This window comes from Berghia stephanieae, chromosome 5, assembly GCF_034508935.2.
Source record: "Berghia stephanieae isolate SIO BIC M18660-M18661 chromosome 5, UCSD_Bste_1.3, whole genome shotgun sequence".
Classification (NCBI taxonomy): Eukaryota; Metazoa; Mollusca; class Gastropoda; order Nudibranchia; family Aeolidiidae; genus Berghia; species Berghia stephanieae.
The window spans coordinates 64,811,405-64,834,499 of NC_088364.1; the positions used below are offsets into that span (position 1 = coordinate 64,811,405).

Consider the following 23,095-nt stretch of genomic DNA (forward strand, 5'->3'; position numbering starts at 1 on the left):
TTTCTTGCTAAGCAAAGACTAACAAGCAATAATAAAATAATCTATGGGGTTTTGAAACTCGTAAATAAGTACACGTAGATGCTTTAATAACAAATTGTTTCATTTTCTGTTTTAAAATTTTTCTAGATCTATTTTATTTACTTTTGTTATAGTTTGCTTTCTGTATTTTTTGATTATTTTTTTTCGTGTTAGTGAAAACCATTTACTGTTCGGAGTGTGTTATAGTAATTAGTCACTTTTATTCTTTTCTTTTGCTTTTTTTAAAAATAACGTGCAACAATCTTTGATTTGCCATTGACTTGCCCTCACCTCATAGAATTTGTAATGTAATGATAATTTAATATGTGGCCACGGTGTTATGTTGAGGTGAACCCAAAAGCTAGAGGTGCCTAAATGAGCCAAGAAGATGGATGCAATGTGTACATATATATATACATATAGATATCGAGATGACGTCCTGGGTCGTGTAATGTTATTTTTTTTTTTTTTTTGCATCCGCGTTAGAGTAAATGCTCACTGAACTGTATTAACCACATAAACTTCATGGATACACATTTTGTGTGTTGTCGTATATTCCGATGCAATGTTAAACTTCTAAGCAAGGCTACTTATTGCAGTCTGACATTATACTATTTAACATTTTGTATGAAATGGAGATAAAGATAAAGGAAGGGAGTAAATCTGACTCATGAATGATCAACACAAAACAAACGACGTTTCGGCCCTTGGCCTTTTTCAAGTAAACACAAAAATTGTAATGAACAATGTTTTGCGTCATTCTTTGTTGTTGTGGTTTTCATTACAACAATGAGCCCATAAAGTTTTGGGTTATCAGACCTGCAAATAAGTGCGCGATGGGTAGAAACATAAAAGAATTTTTTTTTTTATCTATCTAATTTACTTACTTAACAATTTTTTTTTTTTTTAAATATTTGAATTAACACTTGTCGATGAAAGCAAAAATATAACTGCGTTAATTTTCATGCACTTTGCATTGCTTGTTCCAGTTTCAAAATCATGTGAATTTATCCTCCTTGTGTGTTTATAATTATTCGTGCGGTTTATTTATCTATTTTAAAAATTTATTTATTTATATACATTTCTTTTAATAATTCTTTTTTTTTTTAGTGGTTTTATAATCTAATGTGTGTCCTTGTTTTTAAATTTGTTTTCGTCGTAACAATAGTAAATTTTTATCCATGGTAAAGAATTATTTTTTGGTGGATTCATTCACTTTGTTTTGGATAATTTGTTGTTTTGGATATGTTACTTGAATAAATGTTATTACGATATAAATGTTATTACGATATGAATGTTATTGCGATATAAATGTTATTATGCATTACATTGTATTCTGCATGAGGATAGCAGTACCTACTTTTTTATATTGTAATTTATTCTTCTTTAAAATGTTTCTTTATCATTGTTATTATCATTATCATTATTAGTCATGTGCTACGTGTTTTTAAATTTCTTAGGCTAGAATTTTTATTTTAAGGTATCGATTATATATCGCTATCAGCTATCGAAAGAAATCTTTATCAATATCAGCTTTTCATTTTACTGTGACATCGATATATTAGAGCTTTGATGTGTCATCGTGACAATCCGGTTTAGTGTGTTGTTTTTGATATTTTTATTTTTATTTATTTATTTTTTTTTTTTTTGCCTTTATTATCTTTCCAATGTCGGCAGATAAGAAAAGATTAAGAGAAAATTATTGTTCAAGACATGAAAAGTTTCACCAACGAAACATATCACTGAGTTAATAAGTGGTTTGTGGTATCAAGTTGACCTGTTTTGTAATTCGAGTGGGTTAGCGTTAGACAACTGCTCTGCGGTATTTTTTAATAACAAAATTTTGGCCAGAAAAAAAGTGTTTTTGCTTCAAATTATATGTCGATCGATTAAAATAACTCTCATGTTGCCAAAAACTCTTAAACCTGGGACTTTATGAGAAGTCCAGGTTTTAGATGTTTTTTTTTTTTTTTTGGCAACAAGAATTATTTAATCGATCGATATTTGAAGGACGACTTTTCTGGCCAAAATTTGAAAAATTTGTCTTTTCAATTATGACATCAGAGCTGTTCTTATCTTGGGCATAATAATCGTCCAATGAAGATATCGTATTTTTTTTTCGAAAGCTTTGCATAATATTATTATTCATGTCTTGATGAAAGAATTATTTATTTTTAATTAACGATAAACGCTGCTTTGCATTGCGGATTCAAACTCACAACTTTCGTTAATATTTTCATGCATAATAAGCATTTCCATTGCTTTACCATGCTCAACGCGCTTCACACTGTCTAAACGTATTCCTACATTAGGCTGTGTTGACCTAGATTTCCATTTCCCACCAACGCCCTTTTAATGCAAGCACCCTTACAATATTCGTCTTAGGTTATAGCCAGGTACTCATTCACAAGTCGAGTGAGGCAATGTGTGTAAAAAAAAGTGTCACCCGAGGAAAATCGTCGGCGCCGAAATTTGTACAATTACAATCAGAACCATTCGGTGACTGACCATTCCCAGCATTGCTTTACTTTGTTACCAGCACCGGTTTTGCCACCGACGCCACGCAATGATATCCATGGTAAAGACACGCGAAATGCAGTATTTCCTAATCAGTAGACAGCTCTCTAATTAGATATGACACCACTCGTGTTATCAGCCTACACACCACAAGATGTCTCTCTAAATATTATAATCTATCTTCTCTTCATTCCTGAGTCCTTCTATACTGTTTATCTAAGCCATATTCGTGTCCTTCAAACTATGTCTTCTTCTTCTTCTTCTTCTTCTTCTTCTTCTTCTTCTTCTTCTTCTTCTTCTTCTTCTTCTTCTTCTTCTTCTTCTTCTTCTTCTTCTTCTTCTTCTTCTCTTCTTCTTCTTCTTCTTCTTCTTCTTCTTCCTTCTTCTTTCTTCTTTTCTCTTCTTCTTCTTCTCTTCTCTCTTCTTCTTCTTCTTCTTCTTCTTCTTCTTCTTCTCTCTCTTCTTCTTCTTCTTCTTCTTCTTCTTCTTCTTCTTCTTCTTCTTCTTCTTCTTCTTCTCTTCTTTTCTCTTCTTCTTCTCTTTCTCTTCTTCTCTTTCTCTTCTCTCTCTTTTCTCATCTCTCTCTGTCTCCCTCTCTATCTCTCTCCTCTCTCTCTCTCTCTCTCTCTCTCTCTCTCTCTCTCTCTCTCTCTCTCTCTCTCTCTCTCTCTCTCTCTCCCTCTCTTCTCCTACTGATTCTTTCCGTCTTTTCATATTTTGTCCCTGATAAATCATTTTAATTGGATCTTATGCAAAAGGCTGGCGACAGCTAGATTTTACAACTGTGTGTTTCTTAATAATTAAAAACAAAAATTAACTTCTCTCTTTTAATATTTCATATTTTCATCGTCTGCTAATAATACTGTGTGCACACTGTACACATATAACTTTTCATTAAACTTCGAAAACTTTATGGGTTGGCAAACGGTAACAGCAAGCTATTTTTAACACCTTTAATTTTGGATTCTCTCTCTCTCTCTCTCTCTCTCTCTCTCTCTCTCTCTCTCTCTCTCTCTCTCTCTCTCTCTCTCTCTCTCTCTCTCTCTCCTCTTCACGAATATTAAATGAGATTTTTTCTCCCATTATGATATACACATTTATTACTTTTTGATTTCTTTCATAAAATGTTGAAAACGTAATGGATTGGCAAACAATATTAGCTATAGCGAATGTTGAAATAAAAATGAAGTATTTGCATAGCCTATATGTAAAAGGTTACGTTACCCTCCTATTGCCATTATAATGCATGTGTTCAAGTTGGGTTCAAAGGTTAATTTTAAATAATTCCAATAGACATAAAAATTAATTTAAATTTTCCAATTAACAAATGAAAACAAAGTAAAAATCAATTATATTGTAAATATACACCATTTACGTACATTTAATGAATCTTATTATCATACTGAAAGAGAAAAACACATTTTTTTTGTTAATAGCTAAAGAAAGAAAATCAACCAAAAACACTTGCCGTCAATTGGGGAAACTTTGCCTCTGTGAATTTGGAGCATTGTGGCTAATCTCAGCCTTGTTGCAGTTATTGTATCCGATAAAGGACATGCATTTTTTATCAAAGGAAATAATTGCCTCATAACTAAATAATCTCTTATTGGTCCAAAATTTAAACGGCAAAGTTTCCCTAGTTGACGGTACTCTACAACGTAGAGGCAACGTAGATCCCAAACAAGGAGAGAATCTATAAGATCGGAAGCGAGCGAGTAACATTATGACACAAACAAGTCCCTCGTCTCAAAGCGTATTATAATGTATGCTGTCGTACTCTGAAAAAACCCATATTTTTAAATTTGGCCAGAAAACTCGTTTTTCAAATATCGATCGATTTAAATGACCTTCATCTTGGCAAAAACTCTCAAATCTGGGACTTCGCGAACAGTTTTTTTTTTTCTTATTATTATTATTTTTGGCCAAGATGAGGATCATTTAAATCGATCGATATTTGAAGGACGAATTTTCTGGCCAAATGTTAAAATATGGGTTTTTCCAGAGTACGACAGTGTGGATTGGATGGATGGACGATGTACAGTGGAATACGCAGAAAGTCAACTCTCTTAAAGTCAACATCTGCTTACAGTCAACATATTCTTGTTGTTTCCTAATTTTCTATTCTTAATCTAAGTGCGGTCCATTAATAATGGATAAGACTCAATCTTGCTTAAAGTCAATCAATCTTTCTGGTCCAGGCGGTGTTGGATTTATCGAGAGTCCACTGTATTCCGCTGTGACCTGGCGTGACCTTGTTGTGACAACAATGTCCCTAATGAAACTAATTCCAATTCTTGCCGTTCCAGGAAAATGCACACAACCCTAGAATTGACAGACCTGGAGACTTCAGCCAGTAGTAAGTTATCCTTATTATCATCACTGTTTTTATCATCGTTTTCATTATCGTTGTCGTTGATGTGACCATTATTATTATCATCATCATCATATCTTCATCACCGTCGTTATTATTTATCATAATTATAATCATAGTCATTATTATCATTATGATCATATCACCACCATCATTAATCATCATCATCATCATCATCATCATCATCATCATCATCATCATCATCATCATCATCATCATCATCATCATCATCATTGTCATTGTTGTCATTATGATCATATCGCCATCATCATTAATCAGCATCTTTATCATCATCATCATCATCATCATCATCATCATCATCATCATCATCATCATCATCACAGTTGACATCACCATCGTCGTCGTTACCATCATCACCACCACTATATTATACCAACCCCACCAACACCAGGCCTCTTGAAGGAGACGGTGTCAATGTGCTCTAGGGGTCGTAACGAGGATTCTGTGTCCAACTGATGTCTAAACACCACTAAGACATATTAGGGTGTAAACAATATTAGCACCGATGGATGGAAATCGAGTCCGCTTGTCCTTAGATACAGTCGTCCTTATTGTTAACTTACGTAGTTTTATTGTTACGCAATTTGGGATTGTACATAAATCTAAATAACACTCGCTGTTAATGTCAATGAAATCACCTTCTGATGTTGTTCATTTTTTATTTCGCTCACGATATTAAAATCGATCGCGTCATGTCGTATTCAAAAGGAATCTCGTTCAATGTCCACTGCTTTGATGGCGCTTTGGGAATAAGAAACCGCATCGCCGATTTAGTCACTCTTTTGGCTACAACAATTGGGACGAAAAGTCGTGACATCGAACATTCTATTCTTTTGGTCCCTAAATTATTGGGAGTGTGCATGTAGTCAGTCATTCGGAGTACTAATAGGGAATAGGTTACATAAAGATAGCAGGATGTCTAGGCAGATTCGTATGATCACGGGACGTAAAAGACGAGGGTAGATGATTTTTATTCACGACTAGTATATATATTTAGACAAGAAAATAAGATACCATAACTCAAACTCCAGATAAGTTGAATTACACAAGACAGGTATGTATCTAGTTCCCCGGAAGAGTGGCTTTACACTTCCAATGAAATAGAAACCAGTTGTTTTTTTTTTACACTAATCTTTTCTTCCCCTGTTGGGCCATCTCTCTCTCCCCCCCCCCCATTCTCTCTCTCCGCCTCTCTCTCTCTCTCTCTCTCTCTCTCTCTCTCTCTCTCTCTCTCTCTCTCTCTGTCCGTTCTCACCTTTGAAATTCTTGTGAGCTTTTTGCAAGGAACGTTTTTGTGATTTTTGTATTTTTTATGCATGAGGATTTTCAAGTTAAATATGAAATATGTAACGTGTTTGGATGAGCTCTGGTCGGTAACACTAATTCTATTCCCCCGACGTTTGTCCAAGGAACACACGTCCCTGTTTGGCAGCTGTCAATATCCCATGGAAACCCAACATTTTCTTTTGTGTTTTGTTTTCCAATGTGCGCATGGGGTGCGCTCGTCTCTCCCCCCCCCCCCTCTCTCTCTCTCTCTCTCTCTCTTTCTCTCTCTCTCACTCACTCTCTCTTTCTCTCTCTTTGTGTATGTGTGTGTGTCTGTGTGTGTGGTCTTTGTGTGTACAAAAATCTACAATTTATATATCAGCTCCCCCCCCCCCCCCCCCCCCCAAAAAAAAAATAATAAATAAATAAATAAACACGGAACATTTCTGGCTTACAATAACTTCTTCAGCCCGATAACAATAACAGTTAAAACGTTAATACAGGACGTTAAATCCAGATATACTGGGCATGTCTAGTGTATATATATTTGAATGTGTGTGTGTGTCTGAAAGAGAGATTGTTCGTGTGTATGTGTGAGAGAGAGAGAGAGAGAGAGAGAGAGAGAGAGAGAGAGAGAGAGAGAGAGAGAGAGGGTGAAAGGGGGGGGGGGGGGGTTGGCGGCAACAGACAATTAACAAAGAGGGTTTGGCTCCTGGATCAACAGTAGGAGCGTGTCACTTTCATTCGTGTTTGCCTGCTGCTTGAGATGATAAACACTGGAGTGAAGAAGGGTATACATTGGCTATGCATGACTTGGGTTGATGTTCTCCTCTCTCTCTCTCTCTCTCTCTCTCTCTCTCTCTCTCTCTCTCTCTCTTCATCTAACTCTCTCTCTCTACTCTTCTCTATCAATCTATCTTCTCTACTCTATCTTCTCTCTATATCTACCCCTTCTCTCCTCTCTCTCTCTATCCCTCTCTCTACCACCCCGATAAATACTGTGTTTTGATATAAGCATGTTTACGTCATTCGTGATAGAAAAAGATATTTAACATAGACTGTCGAATGTGCTTTCATATCGCATGTTTTTTCATTAGAAAAAGATAGAAGGAAGTTACAAACAGTAGCTAAATATATAATTTAGTAGTTATGCAAGTGCTTCTTTAAAAAAAAAATTAGAAATTAATCATAGAAATAAATGCGGTTGTTTGGTTGGGTTTTGGTACTGTTGCTTTTCTTTTTGTTTGTTTGTTTTGTTAGGGATTTATTTTTTTGTTGTTGTTGGGCCGGGGGGGGGGGGGAGTTTTATTTTGTGGTGGTGATTTTTGAATTTTGTTTTGTTTTTGTTGTTGTTTTTTGGGATGTTTCTAACACTTCGACTGCTGTGATTTGTTCAAAGCACTTCGCCATTAATGTTTACAATACTATTACATTCGCATTAAGTGTTTCCGTAAAATATAACTCATAACTGGCTTGTAAAACTCATCATGCAATAATACATTTCTTCCGTAGTCCGTTAGTGGGTTTCGAATCTTGACACACATTATTGGTACAATGATCCGCTGCAGTGAAACGAGATAAATGTACGTCAAGATCCAACCGGACACAAACAATCGTAAGAACAAACGGCAACATCCATCCATTCAACCAACTCGCTCACCTCGTTCGTCGAAACCACCACCATCCAAGTTTTGCACTAGCAGTTAATCAAGAGGTTCCATTCCAACACACAATATACATAAATTATTGAGCTTGGATCCTGTGAATCGGGTGTGTTGATTTATTAAACCTCACGGTCAGCACCCATGATTTAACGTCAGATTGATTTTGGTAGAACATCTGGAAGACAACTAGAATATCCTGCCTGCCAGCGTTGTTAATTCATCTCAGTCCGATCAAATTGTTTCTTCTCTGGGCGTTTTGTTTCATGGAATTTTCTTTCTCAAAATTCTTTGACCAATTGTGAAATACCGTCAATTTCACACATTTTCTGTGGTTCTGTACACATTCAGAGCGAGTTATTCACTCCCATCAAAATGCAATGTGTTTGACAGATGTTTGCTTAAATATTATCAAATTCAAATGCAATGGGATTGAGAAATCGGTTATGCTAGGCTTAACTGGTCAAATATTCCGATAATATGAAGGTTGGTCCAGAGTGCCGTCGTTGAAATCGGTTAATGATTTTTTGGAATGTTTGCACGAATCATTGTATGAATCTCTCGACTTAATTATTATGTTATGTTCCGGGATTGCTCTCAAACGGTTCAAAATTTCATTACACCCTCCAGGAGTATTGTCTCTTCTCCAACTGACACTCCGCCTCCATTGACGTTTATAACCCTATACCAATGGGAAAAAAATTTATTACCATTGTGTTCACTTTACGAATTTGATGTTGTTGTACCGAGAGGGGGGGGGGGCTATCTCAAGTTTCCTTGAATTAAAAGTTTTGCCACCTCAAGACATACTCACTCTCTCTCTTTCTTTCATTCTTTGTTAGAATATTGCTTTAGCTTACTGCTATCAAAATACTTCGCTGTGTGAGGCGAACAACCGCGTCATCCAGAAGTGGGTGAAGGATCTAGAAATGACTTGGGTTTGAAACGAATATTTTTGTGTTCGTGGATAGCTCACACGGTAGAGCCACGCTCTCACTCTGCAAGGCGGAGTTGTCGTACCAATAAGGTCGCAGGTTCAAACCCCACCACCGCCGCGAAAAATTTTTATTCTCTATTGTCTTCTGGCACTTTTCTACTCACTTCATATCTTGTTGTTACCAACATGGGTGCCTGCTCCACTCACTTTTCTGAATTAAAAATTCACCCATACACCGGAGCATACTCAATGTCTCAATCGTTTCTATGTTATATGTTTGTGTTGAGAATATTGGCTATTAGGCTTAACTGCTAGTCAAAATACTTCGCGATGGTGGTGGGCGAACGAATCGGCGGTCCCAGAAGTGGGTGAGAGAGGGATCTAGAAATGACTTGGGTTTGAAACGAATATTTTTTGTGTTCGTGGATAGCTCACACGGTAGAGCCACGCTCTCACCTGCCAGGCGGAGTTGTCGTACCAATAAGGTCGCAGGTTCAAACCCCACCACCGCCGCGAAAATTTTTATTCTCTATTGTCTTCTGGCACTTTTCTACTCACTTCATATCTTGTTGTTACCAACATGGGTGCCTGCTCCACTCGCTTTGTTTACTCTATTCAGTGCGTTACATCTTTCTTCCTTTAGTCCTTTACTCGTCGATTTTGACACATCGATTGATTGAGTACAATTGATGCGAATTCCGAAACGAGAATAAAGAATGATCCAAGATCGAACGCTGCACACATCGAGATCGAAGAACAACACGGCAACACGGGCCATTGATTCGAACTTCGAACTCGCTCACTTCGTCTTTCACTCGAAACACAGACACACAGGTGCTTCGCGCGCTTATCGAAGAGGTTTCCCTTCGCAAGCGACCAATGAGCTCTCTCAATTTATTCGCTCGCCCATGTGAAATACGAGCGTCGTTGTCGGGATTTTTACAACCCTCACCGCCTCCACGATAAATTTACGTCGGTTTGTTTTGGTGAGACATCTTGGGTCACTCTACTCCTGCCTGCCAGCGTGTTTTGTTGTAGATTCATTCATTCATCATTGTGGGTTTCTTCTCTGAGGACGTGTTTGTTTCATGGAATATTTTGCTTTTCTAAAATTCATTTGAAGGATTGTGAAATACCGTCAATTTAACAGTTTTCTCTGTGGATTTCATGGTAACACATTTCAGAGCGAGTTTTATTCACGTCTGCCATCAAAATGCAATGTGTTTGTGACAGATGGTTTGCTGTAAGATAATATTGATGCAAATTCAAATGCAAGGCAGATTGCACGCGTTCAGTGCTAGTGCTATCTAGGTCGGTGCAATGTCCCGAATAATAATGAAGGTTTTGATACTCAGTCGATGCCACTCTCGCTTTCAATCGGTTATCGATTTTTTGGGAGATGTTTGCACTGAATAATAGCATGTGTGTAGTTGTAATCTCTTTGACTTGTTATTATTATTTATCGTAAAATTCAACGAGGCATCGGTCTGCTCCTTGTCAAACGGTTTCATAAATTTCATATAATATCCCATTCCAGATATATATGTTTCTCTTTCTCCTTTACTGACCCACCTCCGCCTCCATATTTGTACCTGTTTATATTGCTTATAATCAAATGGAGATTTTTAAAAAAATTGAGGTTAGGTATAATGGAATTTGGTGGTGCGGGAGGGGGGGGGGGGCGTTATCTAAGTGTCACTTTTAATTAAGTCCTGTTTGCACCCTCAATAACTACCACCTCTACTCTCTCTCTCTCTCTCTCTCTCTCTCTCTCTCTCTCTCTCTCTCTCTCTCTCTCTCTCTCACACACACACACACCTCGTCTAATCAACATGGAGGGCCTACAGTATTCAATTTGGCACTTCTTTTTTGTTTGTAATACATTAGCCTCCCTCCGTATTAATAAAATTCCATTCCTTCAGTTCCTTTTTAGAAATAAATGAGAATGTCGAGATGCACATGTTTTCAGGTCTGATAATCGAGCAGTTATTATGGGTTTGATTTATCATTGTTGTAAAGGAAACTTTACTTTGACTTTAAAGTATAGTATTTCCATTACAAAGGGCCCATAACAAATTGGGTTATGTGATATTGTTCATAGTGTTTATCAAATTGGCCACAGTATTCCTTTGTAAAATTTACCGCGGAGACAAATACAGCATTTTTTGTAAGACATTCATCTACAACTATTCGGCGTTTTTCGTTGTTGTTTTTTTTTCTTCTTCTTATTGTAAAAGAGTTAAACGTTTAAAACATGAAACACTTCAAGTATGAATCACTTCAATATTGCCATTGATAGAGAGTTCCGTAACCAAAATTATGTATTTTATAAAATGTTTTTATATTCTTATAATTCGATTACTCATAATGAATTTATTATGTTGATCATAGTAATAGTAATGGTCATATCACGGAATTTGTGACCAGATCCTTGTATTTTTTTCACACATGTTATTTAAAGGCCATTGACCTAAACAACCCCTTTCTATAATTGGTTCTTTTAGTGGCTTTACACGCGTTACAAAAAGTGTTAAATGACTAATTCTATGAATCAACCTTATATAAATTCTCCTGACCCTTTTGACATCCACAACCTTTCTACAGAGTTCATACACATTTTCACCGTTGTCAAATTATTCCTTTGATTAATTAAGATTTTTTTCTTCTTCTCTTCTTCTATGTTGTCACGTGCAGTTTATTTTGTAAGATATTATCAGGAAGGTCGTTATTCCCGTCATTTGCATAATAATAACAGAAAAGGGCGTAACACTTTTTGGTAGGCTATCCGTGTGGGTATCGTATACGTGTTATGTTATTGAATATGATCCAATTATTACACACCTTTATTTCAGTGTGTGTGTGTTTTTCTCTCCTATAATATGACGATATCTGCTGCTGTTATGTTTTTTTTTTTGTTTTTTTTTCTTTTTCTTTTGATTTACATGGTTGTTGGGGAGGGGGAGGGGTTGTTTTTTATTTATTTTTTTTTTTTTTTATTAAGTAGAATATAATATCCTCCGGATAAATAATCGTTCAGTACAAAGAGTTAAGGTAACAAATTGGGAGCAGGCACTATTAGTGTAAGATAATAATCTGAAAATGTGTGCGTGTCACTACCAGATAACATCAAGGTGTCTGAGGTTCGATCACTAGTCGAGGCAGACTGATGATTTCTCCTTGTCATTTTTCTCCCTCAAAGCAGACGTGGATAGCCTAATCATGGCTTGTTTATCTATTTTGTTGTCTTCCACACATCGCCAACCGATTGCAAAATTAAATAACACATCAGCTATTAAGTCTCTTCCCCCCCCCCTCTCTCTCTCTCTCTCTCTCTCTCTCTCTCCTCTCTATAAATATATATATATATATAATATATAATAATAATATATATATAGAGAGAAGAATCTATGTTGTGTTGTGTGTATATATATATCTATGTGTGTGTGTGTGTCTCGCCCTCTCTATCTATCTATCTCTGTCTCTCTAACCATCTATCTTTCTATCTCTGTCTCTCTATCTCTATTTCTATAGCGGTCTATATTATAATACCAAAAGGACCGCTCTATTCTTTATTATTTTGATAACTTAGGATCGTTGAAATGCAACATCCGTTATGTTTAAAAAGAATGTTATGAATTGCTGGCTATACTCTTGCCAAAACCACAACACCATTCTGTCGTACTCTATAAAAAAGCGTATTAAAATTTTGGCCAGAAAACTCGTCCTTCAAATATCGATCTATTAAAATGACCCTCGTCTTGGCAAAAACTCTCAAACCTGGGACTTCCGCGAATATTTGAAGGACGAGTTTTCTGGCCAAAATTTTTAATACTGCTTTGTCATAGTACGACACCATTCAGTTCATTGAAATACAACACTTCTGTAAATGTTCCATAACTCCTCCTTATTTGTTTACTTTGGATTTTTTTTCTTTCTTTCTTATATCATATCTTTTGTTCAAATCGTTATTAATATTAATAATAATTTTTTAAAAAAGAATAAAGGGGGCCTTTTTGAAACCAGCCACGCGTATAGTTGTGTAACAAATATAACATATCATAATAAAACTGTTATAGTATAACTTATTCACTCACTTAATGCCTTTTCTTTATTTTGGCCGTTAAAACTGTTTCTAACATCGATAGATTAAGATTGCGTTCAATTTGTCCAAAACAATAGTATTAACAGTAATAATTTTTAATATATATATATAATAATAATAATAAGAAGAAGAAGAAGAAGAAGAAGAATTATATAAAAGGTAATAATAATACTAATGATAATAATAACAACCTGATATTTCATTGGAGTAATATTATAGGCTTCTTTGAAGTCTTGGGGTTTATTATTATTATATATTATTATTATTATTATTATTATTATTATTATTATTATTATTATATTTTTTTCTGACAAGTTAATGCGATTGTTATCTTACCCAGTTATAAGTGCTTCACTCTGGAAAGAAACACAGATTTTAAGAAAATGGCCATAAAACTCGTCCTTCAAATATCGATTCATTTAAGTGATCCACATCGTAGCAAAAACTCTCAAACCTGGGACTTCGCGGAATCCCAGGTTTGAGAGGTTTTGCAAAGACGCGGGTCATTTAATTAAATCGATTAATCGATATTTGAAGGACGGGGTTTCTGGCCAAATTTTTTCATACGTGATTTTCCAGAGTGCGGCACTTAGCTGGTTAATTCTTGGATATTTGAAGTAAACGAAATATATTTTGGTCATTTTTTTTTAAAAAGGCGTTTTGTTGGTGGAGGGCACGAATATCCTTACTTATTATGACAATAATAGGAACTATTCCTACCAAAATGACCCAACCACGCGTGGCTAAATGGTGTCATTGGAGCATTGTGCAGTGAATATTATTATACGGGTGGTGATGAAAGCAACGAGCGAGCTGGAATAATAATAACAATAATAATCATATGATAGGGGTTTGAATTATATTGTGTTGCAAATTGTATTATTATATTATATCAAAGAATCGGGTCTTGTAACGATTTTTGATCTATATATAGATATATATTATTTTGCTGTCAAAAGAAAAACAGGTGAGGTAAACATGGTGTTTGTTTACATTTTGTATGCTGTTATCACACTGGTGTGTTTGAAGGATTTGCCATAGGAACGTGACCTATTCTTAGGCCCACATGAAGGGGGCTCCTCTCAGTCCGCCCCCCCCCCCCACCCCCCACCCGAGTACTTGAATTGATCCCTACTGCGCGCGCACGCACACACATACGCGCCGGTTTTTTGTATTTTGTTTTTTATCAGTCCATCTAACAAATAACTAACCACGAATTGAGACCTTTTTTCTCAGTTCATCTAGGACTTTTCAAACTTCAATAAAATATTCATGAATTAAAACATAAGAATTTTTAATAAGAGACTTCAAAGAATATACGAACATGATTTGATACGTCTCTCTTAGCTAAACGTAATTCACATTTCTTTCCTACTCTCATGTCTGTTTCTTTGGATTTCATATTTGACTTTGACTCTCTCTCTCTCTCTCTCTCTCTCTCTCTCTCTCTCTCTCCCTCTCTCTCTCTCTCTCTAACCCCCCACACATTCTCTCTCTCTCTCTCTCCTCTCTCTCTCTCTCTCTCTCTCTCTCTCTCTCCTCTCTCTCTCTCTCTCTCTCTCCCTCCAACCCCCCCCCCCCCCCCAACCCAGATTCATAATTCCTATCTTTGCCATTCACGTGACAATACAATCCTCGTAACAATGAAAAGTCTCACAAAACTGCATATAATGCAATTAAACCTTACTTATTCCTTTCTAGTCGTGTCCTATATTAGACTTGGTTTGTAAAATAAGATTAATGAATGGTTTTCGTCTGCCCGGATTTCCACTGGCTTGGGAACTGTAAATATGACATCAATGGGGGTCCCGATAGCTCAGTTGGTAGAGCGCTCGCTGCACAAGCAAAAGGATCGAGATCGATCCCGATATGCAGTCGATATATTTTCTGACACCTTCCTGTCCACCCAGCAGTGATTGGGTAGCTGGGTCCGTTAGAACTGGCGGGAAATACTTTGCAATAGACTAGCGTCCTATCCAAAGGGTAGCAAGCAATTGCTATTGTCCGTTTCACGCTATAGAAACCGGGATAAACTTCGGATGTATGGGCCAGATGGCTCTGAAGGGGGGGGGGGGGTGTATGAAACAGTGCCAGACAAAGCAGAGGGACACTTTTGTTGCCAGAGTTGGTATATAAAGGAGTTTAAAATATTAATTTATGTGTTTAAACACAAATTGGTCATTTTGAAAAAGCAATTATGATGTCTATTGTGTTATTACGCCTGAAAACTACACATTTTTTCAAATTTCATACAGGCAGGTCTAGTGGTGGGCCTATGCGGAAACGGAAGAATAATTTTAACACACGAGGGACAGAAACCCCGGCACGTAGATACGGTGGTCAAGCCATAACAACAATACTGTCGTACTCTGGAAAAACCCACTTTTAAAAATTTGGTCAGAAAACTCGTCCTTCGAATATCGATCGATTGAATTGACTTTCGTCTTGCAGAAACATTCAAACCTGGAACTTCGGTGAAGTCCCGGGTTTGAGAGCTTTTGCCAAGATGAGAGTCATTCAAATTGATTGATATTTGAAGGACGAGTTTTCTGGCCAGATTTTTAAATATGTTTTTTTTTCTCTCCAGAGTACGACAGAATAGGCCATTCATTTATTGGGACCTCCCGTCGGTGACATCATGGTTAAGACGTGACAAGTGGCCTTGTTGAGTGGCCTCCCCTGTGGGGAACGACTGACCAGATAACGGTCGTGATGACCTAATTATAACGGACGGAAGGGATTAGAAATGTTTCATAGACAATACAATCGTCGTACTTAGGAAAAACACATATTTAAAACTTAGGTCAGAAAACTCGTCCTTCAAATCCTCCTATCGAATCAATCGATGTTTGAAGGACGAGTGAGTACGGTTGCGTAAATAAAAACAACACACAACACAACGGGATTTTCGCGTGTTCCTTGTCAGATATATCGAGTTTAAAAGCAATCTGAGAAGTCGTGTTGGTAAATTAAAATAGCACACACCGCCGCGAAAAAATTTTTTATTCTCTATTGTCTTCTGGCACTTTTCTACTCACTTCATATCTTGTTGTTACCAACATAAGTGCCTGCTCCACTCACTTTTCTGAATTAAAAATTCACCCCATACACCGGAGCATACTCAATGTCTCAATCGTTTCTATGTTATATGTTTGTGATGAGAATATTGGCTATTAAGCTTAACTGCTGGTCAAAATTACTTCGCGATGGTGGCGAACGAATCGGCGATCTCAAGAAGTGGGTGAGAGAGGGATCTAGAAATGACTTTGGGTTTGAAACGAATATTTTTGTGTTCGTGGATAGCTCACACGGTAGAGCCACGCTCTCACCTGCCAGGCGGAGTTGTCGTACCAATAAGGTCGCAGGTTCAAACCCCACCACCGCCGCGAAAAAATTTTTTATTCTCTATTGTCTTCTGGCACTTTTCTACTCACTTCATATCTTGTTGTTACCAACATAAGTGCCTGCTCCACTCACTTTTCTGAATTAAAAATTCACCCCATACACCGGAGCATACTCAATGTCTCAATCGTTTCTATGTTATATGTTTGTGATGAGAATATTGGCTATTAAGCTTAACTGCTGGTCAAAATTACTTCGCGATGGTGGCGAACGAATCGGCGATCTCAAGAAGTGGGTGAGAGAGGGATCTAGAAATGACTTTGGGTTTGAAACGAATATTTTTGTGTTCGTGGATAGCTCACACGGTAGAGCCACGCTCTCACCTGCCAGGCGGAGTTGTCGTACCAATAAGGTCGCAGGTTCAAACCCCACCACCGCCGCGAAAAAAATTTTTATTCTCTATTGTCTTCTGGCACTTTTCTACTCACTTCATATCTTGTTGTCACACAACAAAGTGGAATTGTTGCCAGAGGTTTTTTTTTTTTTTAACGAGCTTTTATATTGGGCCATATCCATTTACCGTGCTCAAAACGATTTACAATGGGTCTCTGTCCAACAGCAGCGCTTAGAACGCTCATGGGTAGCATGTTAGGCGATATTAGCCGCTCGAATCGATGTATCGAATTGGTATTTAAAAGCAATCCGAGAGTCCTACATGTTGGTAAATAAAATCAGCACACAACAAATTGGGATGTTCGTGTGCTTGTTGCCAGTTGTATCGAGTTTCAAAGCAATGAGAGTCCTGCATGTTGGTAAATTAAAACAAAACACAACAAAGCGGGTCGGACGTGTGCTTTTTGCCAGATGTATCGAGTTTAAAAACAATCCGAGAGTACTACCTGTTGGTAAATAATAACAACACACAACAAATTGGTATTTTCATGTACTTGTTGCCAGATGTTTCGAGCAATCCGATGGGACATGTTGATAAATAAAAACAACACACAACAAAGTGGTATTTTCATAGGATTGTTGTCAGATGTATCTAGTTTAGAAGCAATCCGAGAGCGAAGATTAAAATCGATGATCTAATAATGATATGGGATAGGATGGCTGTCGCCTAGTAGATACGATGCGGCTGGCGATACTCCAAATCTGTTTCCATTTGTTAATTATACTTATGCAATATCTATGCTACACTGCATGTTATTTATGATTAGTAAATAGAAGCTATGTTGACTATAATATTGACTGATGGTTTGCGTGACACAGAAGTAGCACATGAGATACTATTGATAAAACAGTGTCTGAGTACACAATATACACGCGTGTGTCACATCGAAGATGTGTACTATTAAAACGTCGTTTTGAGGACTCACCAATTTCCCGCGATGTTAATCATCTTTGTATATGGGAATTGATAATAATATTAATACATAGAGTGATAAACTGAATAGAATGCGGTCATTTATTTAAAACGTAACTGGAGTCGAAGGGCGTGGAAAGGTTTGCAAATTAAATTGATTTGCATTCGATTAGTTTACGTTATTTTGATGGTGACCCAGCCTGGTCATTTCTCTTGATTGCCGTCTTCTGGAAAAACAAGTATTTGAACATTTGGCTTCAAATGTCGATCGATTTAAATGACCCCTCTTCAAAAAAAAAAAAAAAACTCTCTCAAACCTGGGGTAATGAAGACATCGCGAAATCCCAGTATTTGAGAGTTTTTAATTAAATTATTTTTAAGATGAGGGCCATTTAAATTGATATCGATATCTGAAGGACGGGTTTTCTGGCCAAATTTTATTAATGCGTGTTTTTTTTCCAGAGTACATACAGCATTTAACTATTTATACCGCCTCCAGGTCTCAAAATGGCCGATAATTCGCCACATTTAGTGCAATTAACCCCATTGAGTTTGATCGATATCAGGTGGAAAGTTATTGCCCTTGAACATCAACATTTCTCACCTCCTTGAGAGGAGTAATGGATGAGAACAATGGCGGTGTTTTGTCTAATGGGAGGTAGGTAAATGCTCCTGCTACCCATGAGATCAGCCTCTCTTCCTTGTTGGTGAAAGTCGATAACTGTAGAAAACCCCTAAGGACAACTTTGCCGTACAAGAAGAAAACAGCTTTTTTTGTGTTGTTTTGTGCAGAAATCTTTTACTTTGAATATCGTTCGTTTACTTCCTTATCCGAACCAGCGACCAGCTGATCTCTAGACCTTCGGTCGTGTCATGACGATGATGTCTTTTGTAGCTGTTCCAAGTTTTTGGAATTTGGCATTAAAAACGCCAAATTGGTAACCCTGATCCACTCTCTGTCTCTCTCAGTGAATGGGTAGTTGGGTCTGTTTGATGTTGCGGAAAGTAATTAGCTATTGTCAAGCGTCCTATCTAAATGGTAGAAAGCAATTGCTGCCATTTGTTTGACGCATCAAAAACAGGGTTAAACTCCGGCCTCATGGCTTTGATGGACTGCGCAATTATATATCCTATGATTGATTGTGAGTCAATGGAAAAGCATTCATCGAGAAAATCACTGAAGAAAAGGCCACATTCCCCTCGTGACAACCATGTTTTTGTCATTAGGCCGTCGTCATATAACTGTCCTATTATTACTGGGGAAACCCGTCCCATCCCCAACCAGTACCGATGAGTGACCTCCATCGGAAAGGTCACTGGCCATCGATTTCCAATAAACAATCATTAAGGGACCGTAATCACCCTCACTCTTCCTTCTTTACACAGTTAAGAGTTATGCAATTTTCCATTTCCAGTCGCTAGTGATCTCTCTCTCTCTCTCTCTCTCTCTCTCTCTCTCTCTCTCTCTCGCTCTCTCTTTCTCTCTCTCTCTCTGCCCCTCCCCCCTCCTCCTCCAAAGTCCATGTCCTTTTTGGGGCTTCTTCTATTTACGTCTCTTAGTTCTTTTTCCACCCACCTATCATGACATACAGAAATGGCGTCGTTACTTTTTTTTTCAACACCTATGCTCATACATCAAATTAGTGCCAATCGGGTCCGTTTTTCGAGGAGTCCAAGTTCGATCTCCCCATCCAAGGCTAAGTCGTGGCTCTCCGCTTTTATAGGCCTATCTATCTATCTCATCTATCTATCTACTATCTATCCTATCTATCTATCTATCTATCTATCTATCTATCTATCTATCTATCTATCTATCTATCTATCTATCTATCTATCTATCTATCTATCTATCTATCTATCTGGTATCCACCCATCCATCTATCCTTTTATTCTTTTATCTATCTAGCGATCTGTCCACCTCATTTGTCTTGAGTAGATATGTCTTTATTTATCACAGTTTTGTAATTTATTCTGAGACACGACTTTAACAATATTTATTGGCATCATATCGTGTCAACCTGACATGTTTACCTCTGAGAGAGAGAGAGAGGGGTCCTATTGATTTCTGGTTCAATATTTCACGAATTCGTGTTTTTAATATTATGTCTGCTATCTCGACAGCGATGATTTGTTTAACGTGGTCGATCTTATTATCCCTTTCCTACAGTGAAAATAGGGGGTCCAGCAGATAGCTCAGTTGGTAGAGCCCTCGCTTCAATCCCAAAGGAACCGAGATCGATCCCGGGTGAAGTCGCGATTTTATTTTTCTTGAGATCACCCACCCACCCCCTCTCCTGTCTACCCATTGATTTGATAGCTGGGCCTGTTAGATTCGGTGGAAAGTACTTTTTGTGCTATCAAAAGAGTTGCAAAGTCATTGCAATTTTTTGTTTCGCGCCCATAAACTCGGCTCCCATGGCCAGAAAATTTGACCTTTCGAGTTAAAATGACCTTCTTCTTGTCTTAAAACTCTCAAACCTGAGACTTCTTCGCAGAGTTCCTTTCATAAAGTCCCAGGTTTGAGAGTGTTTGACAAAATGAGGGTCATATTTTAAGAGATCGATATTATTTGAAGGACGAGTTTTCTGACCAAAATTTTTAACATGTCGTGTATTTTGTTAGGGTTTATTTTTTTTCTTTCGCAGAGTTCGGCTTTGTAGGACATGAATTTTGAGTGCATTAGAGCAGGCCTCAAGTAATCACCCCTTGGGTTCTGAAGTGTTACCTTCCCACCACTACAGAATTCAGCCCATAGTCTGGCTAAAAACATTTTTGTTTGTCTTTTATATCTGGCCAGAAATCGTTTACTAAAAATGTCGATCGATTTAAATGATCCTCAGATTGTCAAAAATTCTCAAATTCCTTGGTCTTTGAAGTGTCGCTCGCCCACCACTCACCTGTTTTGAAATATAATAATAATGATGATGATGATAATAATAATAATAATAATAATAATAATAATAATAATAATAATAATAATAATAATAATAATAATAATAATAATAATAGAGCCATATGGCTAATTTTTAAAACTTTTTTCTTTTCTTATTTCTTTTTTTTTTCAATCTGGCCAGAAAACTTTTTCTTCAAATATCGTTCGTTTACGATGGCCCTCAAGTAGTCCTTCAAAGTCATTAGCCCCGTGAAGCCGGTGTTTGTCCCGGTTTCTATAGCACGAAAAGGACCGTAGCAATTGTTTGCTAACCTTTGGGTAGGCCGCTATTCTATGGTAGATTACTTTCCGCCAAATCCAACACCCAACTACCCATATCATAAATCAATGCTGGGTCAGGAGACAAATATTTCTCGACTTCACCCGGGATCGATCTCTGTACCTTTGCGTGTAAAGCAATTGAGTGCTCTATCAACTGAGCTATCTCTCTCCCCCCCCCCCCCCCACCACCACCACGCTGACCCTTGAGTGTGAGCGGGACTTTTTATTTTTTGGACAAGTTTCGTGTCATTTTAATTAATCTATAGTACAGTTTGAAGTAAGGTTTTAGTGGCCAAAATTTAATTAATTTTTTAAGAGGAAAAAATTCGTGACATCAAACCATCTACCCTTTTGGTTCCTGAACTCTGGGAGTGTGTATGTATCCAGTCCTTCAGGGGACTATTAACGAATGGTGACTTAAAAGGTGGCGTGGCTATTTCACTAGCAGGATATATAGGCAGATTCTTAGGATTACGGGGCGTAAAAGAGCGAAGAGGGATTAGCTTTACTGACGACCAGCATATTTAAACTAGAAAATAAGATACCGCCACGGTCTGACACCAAAAGATGAATTACACAAGTTATATATCCAGTCTTTCGGATGAGTGTTTTTACACTTCAAATGAATTAGGATCCAGTTATTTTTAGTTTGTTTTTTTTTTTTTTGGTTTTTTTTTTTTTTTGCATCATGCATACTTTTCTTCCCTGTTTGTTTGGTGGCGTTGGGGGCAGCTGGTCTTGTCTTTAAAAATAATTGAGCTTTTATATAGAGGGATATATCCACTAAACGTGCTCAAAGCGCTTTACATGGGACCCCTGGCCAACAGCAACATTTACCATGTAGGACGGGACATGACGCGATATTTCAATTTTTTCGGACAGAGACAACGCTGTTAACGGTCAGGTACTCATTTTACATCTGAGTATGGTGAGAGAATGTGAGTAAAGAGCCTTCTCCAAGGACTCAGCTATGCGCCGAGCAAGGCTCGAACCTAAGACCTTCCGATCCGAAAGCGGGTGTCATACCACAAGACCACATAGCCGCAGTTGGTCTCGCCATGTTGTGATAGTGACGAGTATTATGACAGCGACGTGTTGGTCCGAGGTGACATGTGCGCTGGTTCTTAGCGAGATGACCCTGAGACACGGATGGTGGATGGTGGCCTAAGGCAGGTGACCACGGGGTGATAAGGACAAGACGAGGCTAAGTTAGTAACTTATTAATCAGTTAAAAGTCCGTGCTCTGAAAAAAAAAAAAAAAAACGATTTTAAAGATTTGGCTAGAAATCGTCCTTCAAATATCGATCGATTTAAATGACCCTCATCTTAGCAAAAACTCTCAAACCTGTGGCTTCGCGAGGTTCCAGGTTTGAGAGTTGTTGACAAGATGTGGGTCATTTAGGTCGATCGATATTTGAAGAAGGAGTTTTCTGGCCAAATTTTTAAATACATGTTTTTTTTAAAGCGTACGCCAGTTAACTGGTTAGGAGTCAACGAAAAAAAGGGGTTGTGGAGGCGATTTAAGGGCCACCGTTTTTCCATACACTGAAATAACTTTTTTTTTTAATGGCCAGAAAATTCGTTCGTCAAGTGTTGATAGATTATAATTACTGCTCTCAAAGCCTGGAACTTCAAGAAAATAATTCTTGTCAGAAAAAAAAATAAATCTCGACTTCACCCGGAATCGATCTGGGTCCCTTTGTAAAGCGAATGAATGCTCTACCAACTGAGCTATCGGGTTTCCCCAGTGCCTTTGATAACCCAGGCTTTATCCCCTTAAAACCCTTGACTTACTTGACTGTGGTTAAAGAAAGTTATACTTGATAAACAAAAAACAAACGAGTCCAGTAATTGGTTTTGGTTTTTACCTTAGGAAATAGGTTATAAGGAAAGGGGAGGATGGAGGGAGGGAGTAGAGGATGACATAGATAGATAGCAGACAGACAGATAGATAGATAGAGTAGAGGAAGGCATAGATAGAGAGGGCGGGATGAGAAAGAAAGGAGAGAGAGGGGGTGAGGAGAAGAGAGAGAGAGAGAGAGAGAGAGAGAGAGAGAGAGAGAGAGAGAGAGAGAGAGAGAGAAGAGAGAGAGAGAGAGAGAGAGGAGGGAGGGGGGGGGGTACCAAACAACCAAGAATTTTAAAACTGATCCCTTCACCTGGTTGATAGATACGAAGTGTTTACCTCATAACAGTTTATGTTTGTGTATTTGTTTGTTGTTAGTTTGTTTACATCGTTTATATTTCACAAAATACAGATCCATTCCGGACATAAATATT

At 37.6% G+C, this 23,095-nt stretch overlaps 1 protein-coding gene across 44 annotated transcripts in view; it reads left to right on the top strand.

Moving 5' to 3' along the window:
• Positions 1-23,095, top strand: part of LOC144973405 (uncharacterized) — a 265,478-nt gene that overhangs the window by 196,002 nt on the left and 46,381 nt on the right. For all 44 annotated transcript variants that reach the window (XM_078915810.1, XM_078915814.1, XM_078915815.1 and 41 more), the window contains one exon: positions 4,842-4,891. In XM_078915810.1, the coding sequence (XP_078771936.1) occupies positions 4,842-4,891 (50 nt within the window). The remainder of the gene's footprint in view (positions 1-4,841; positions 4,892-23,095) is intronic.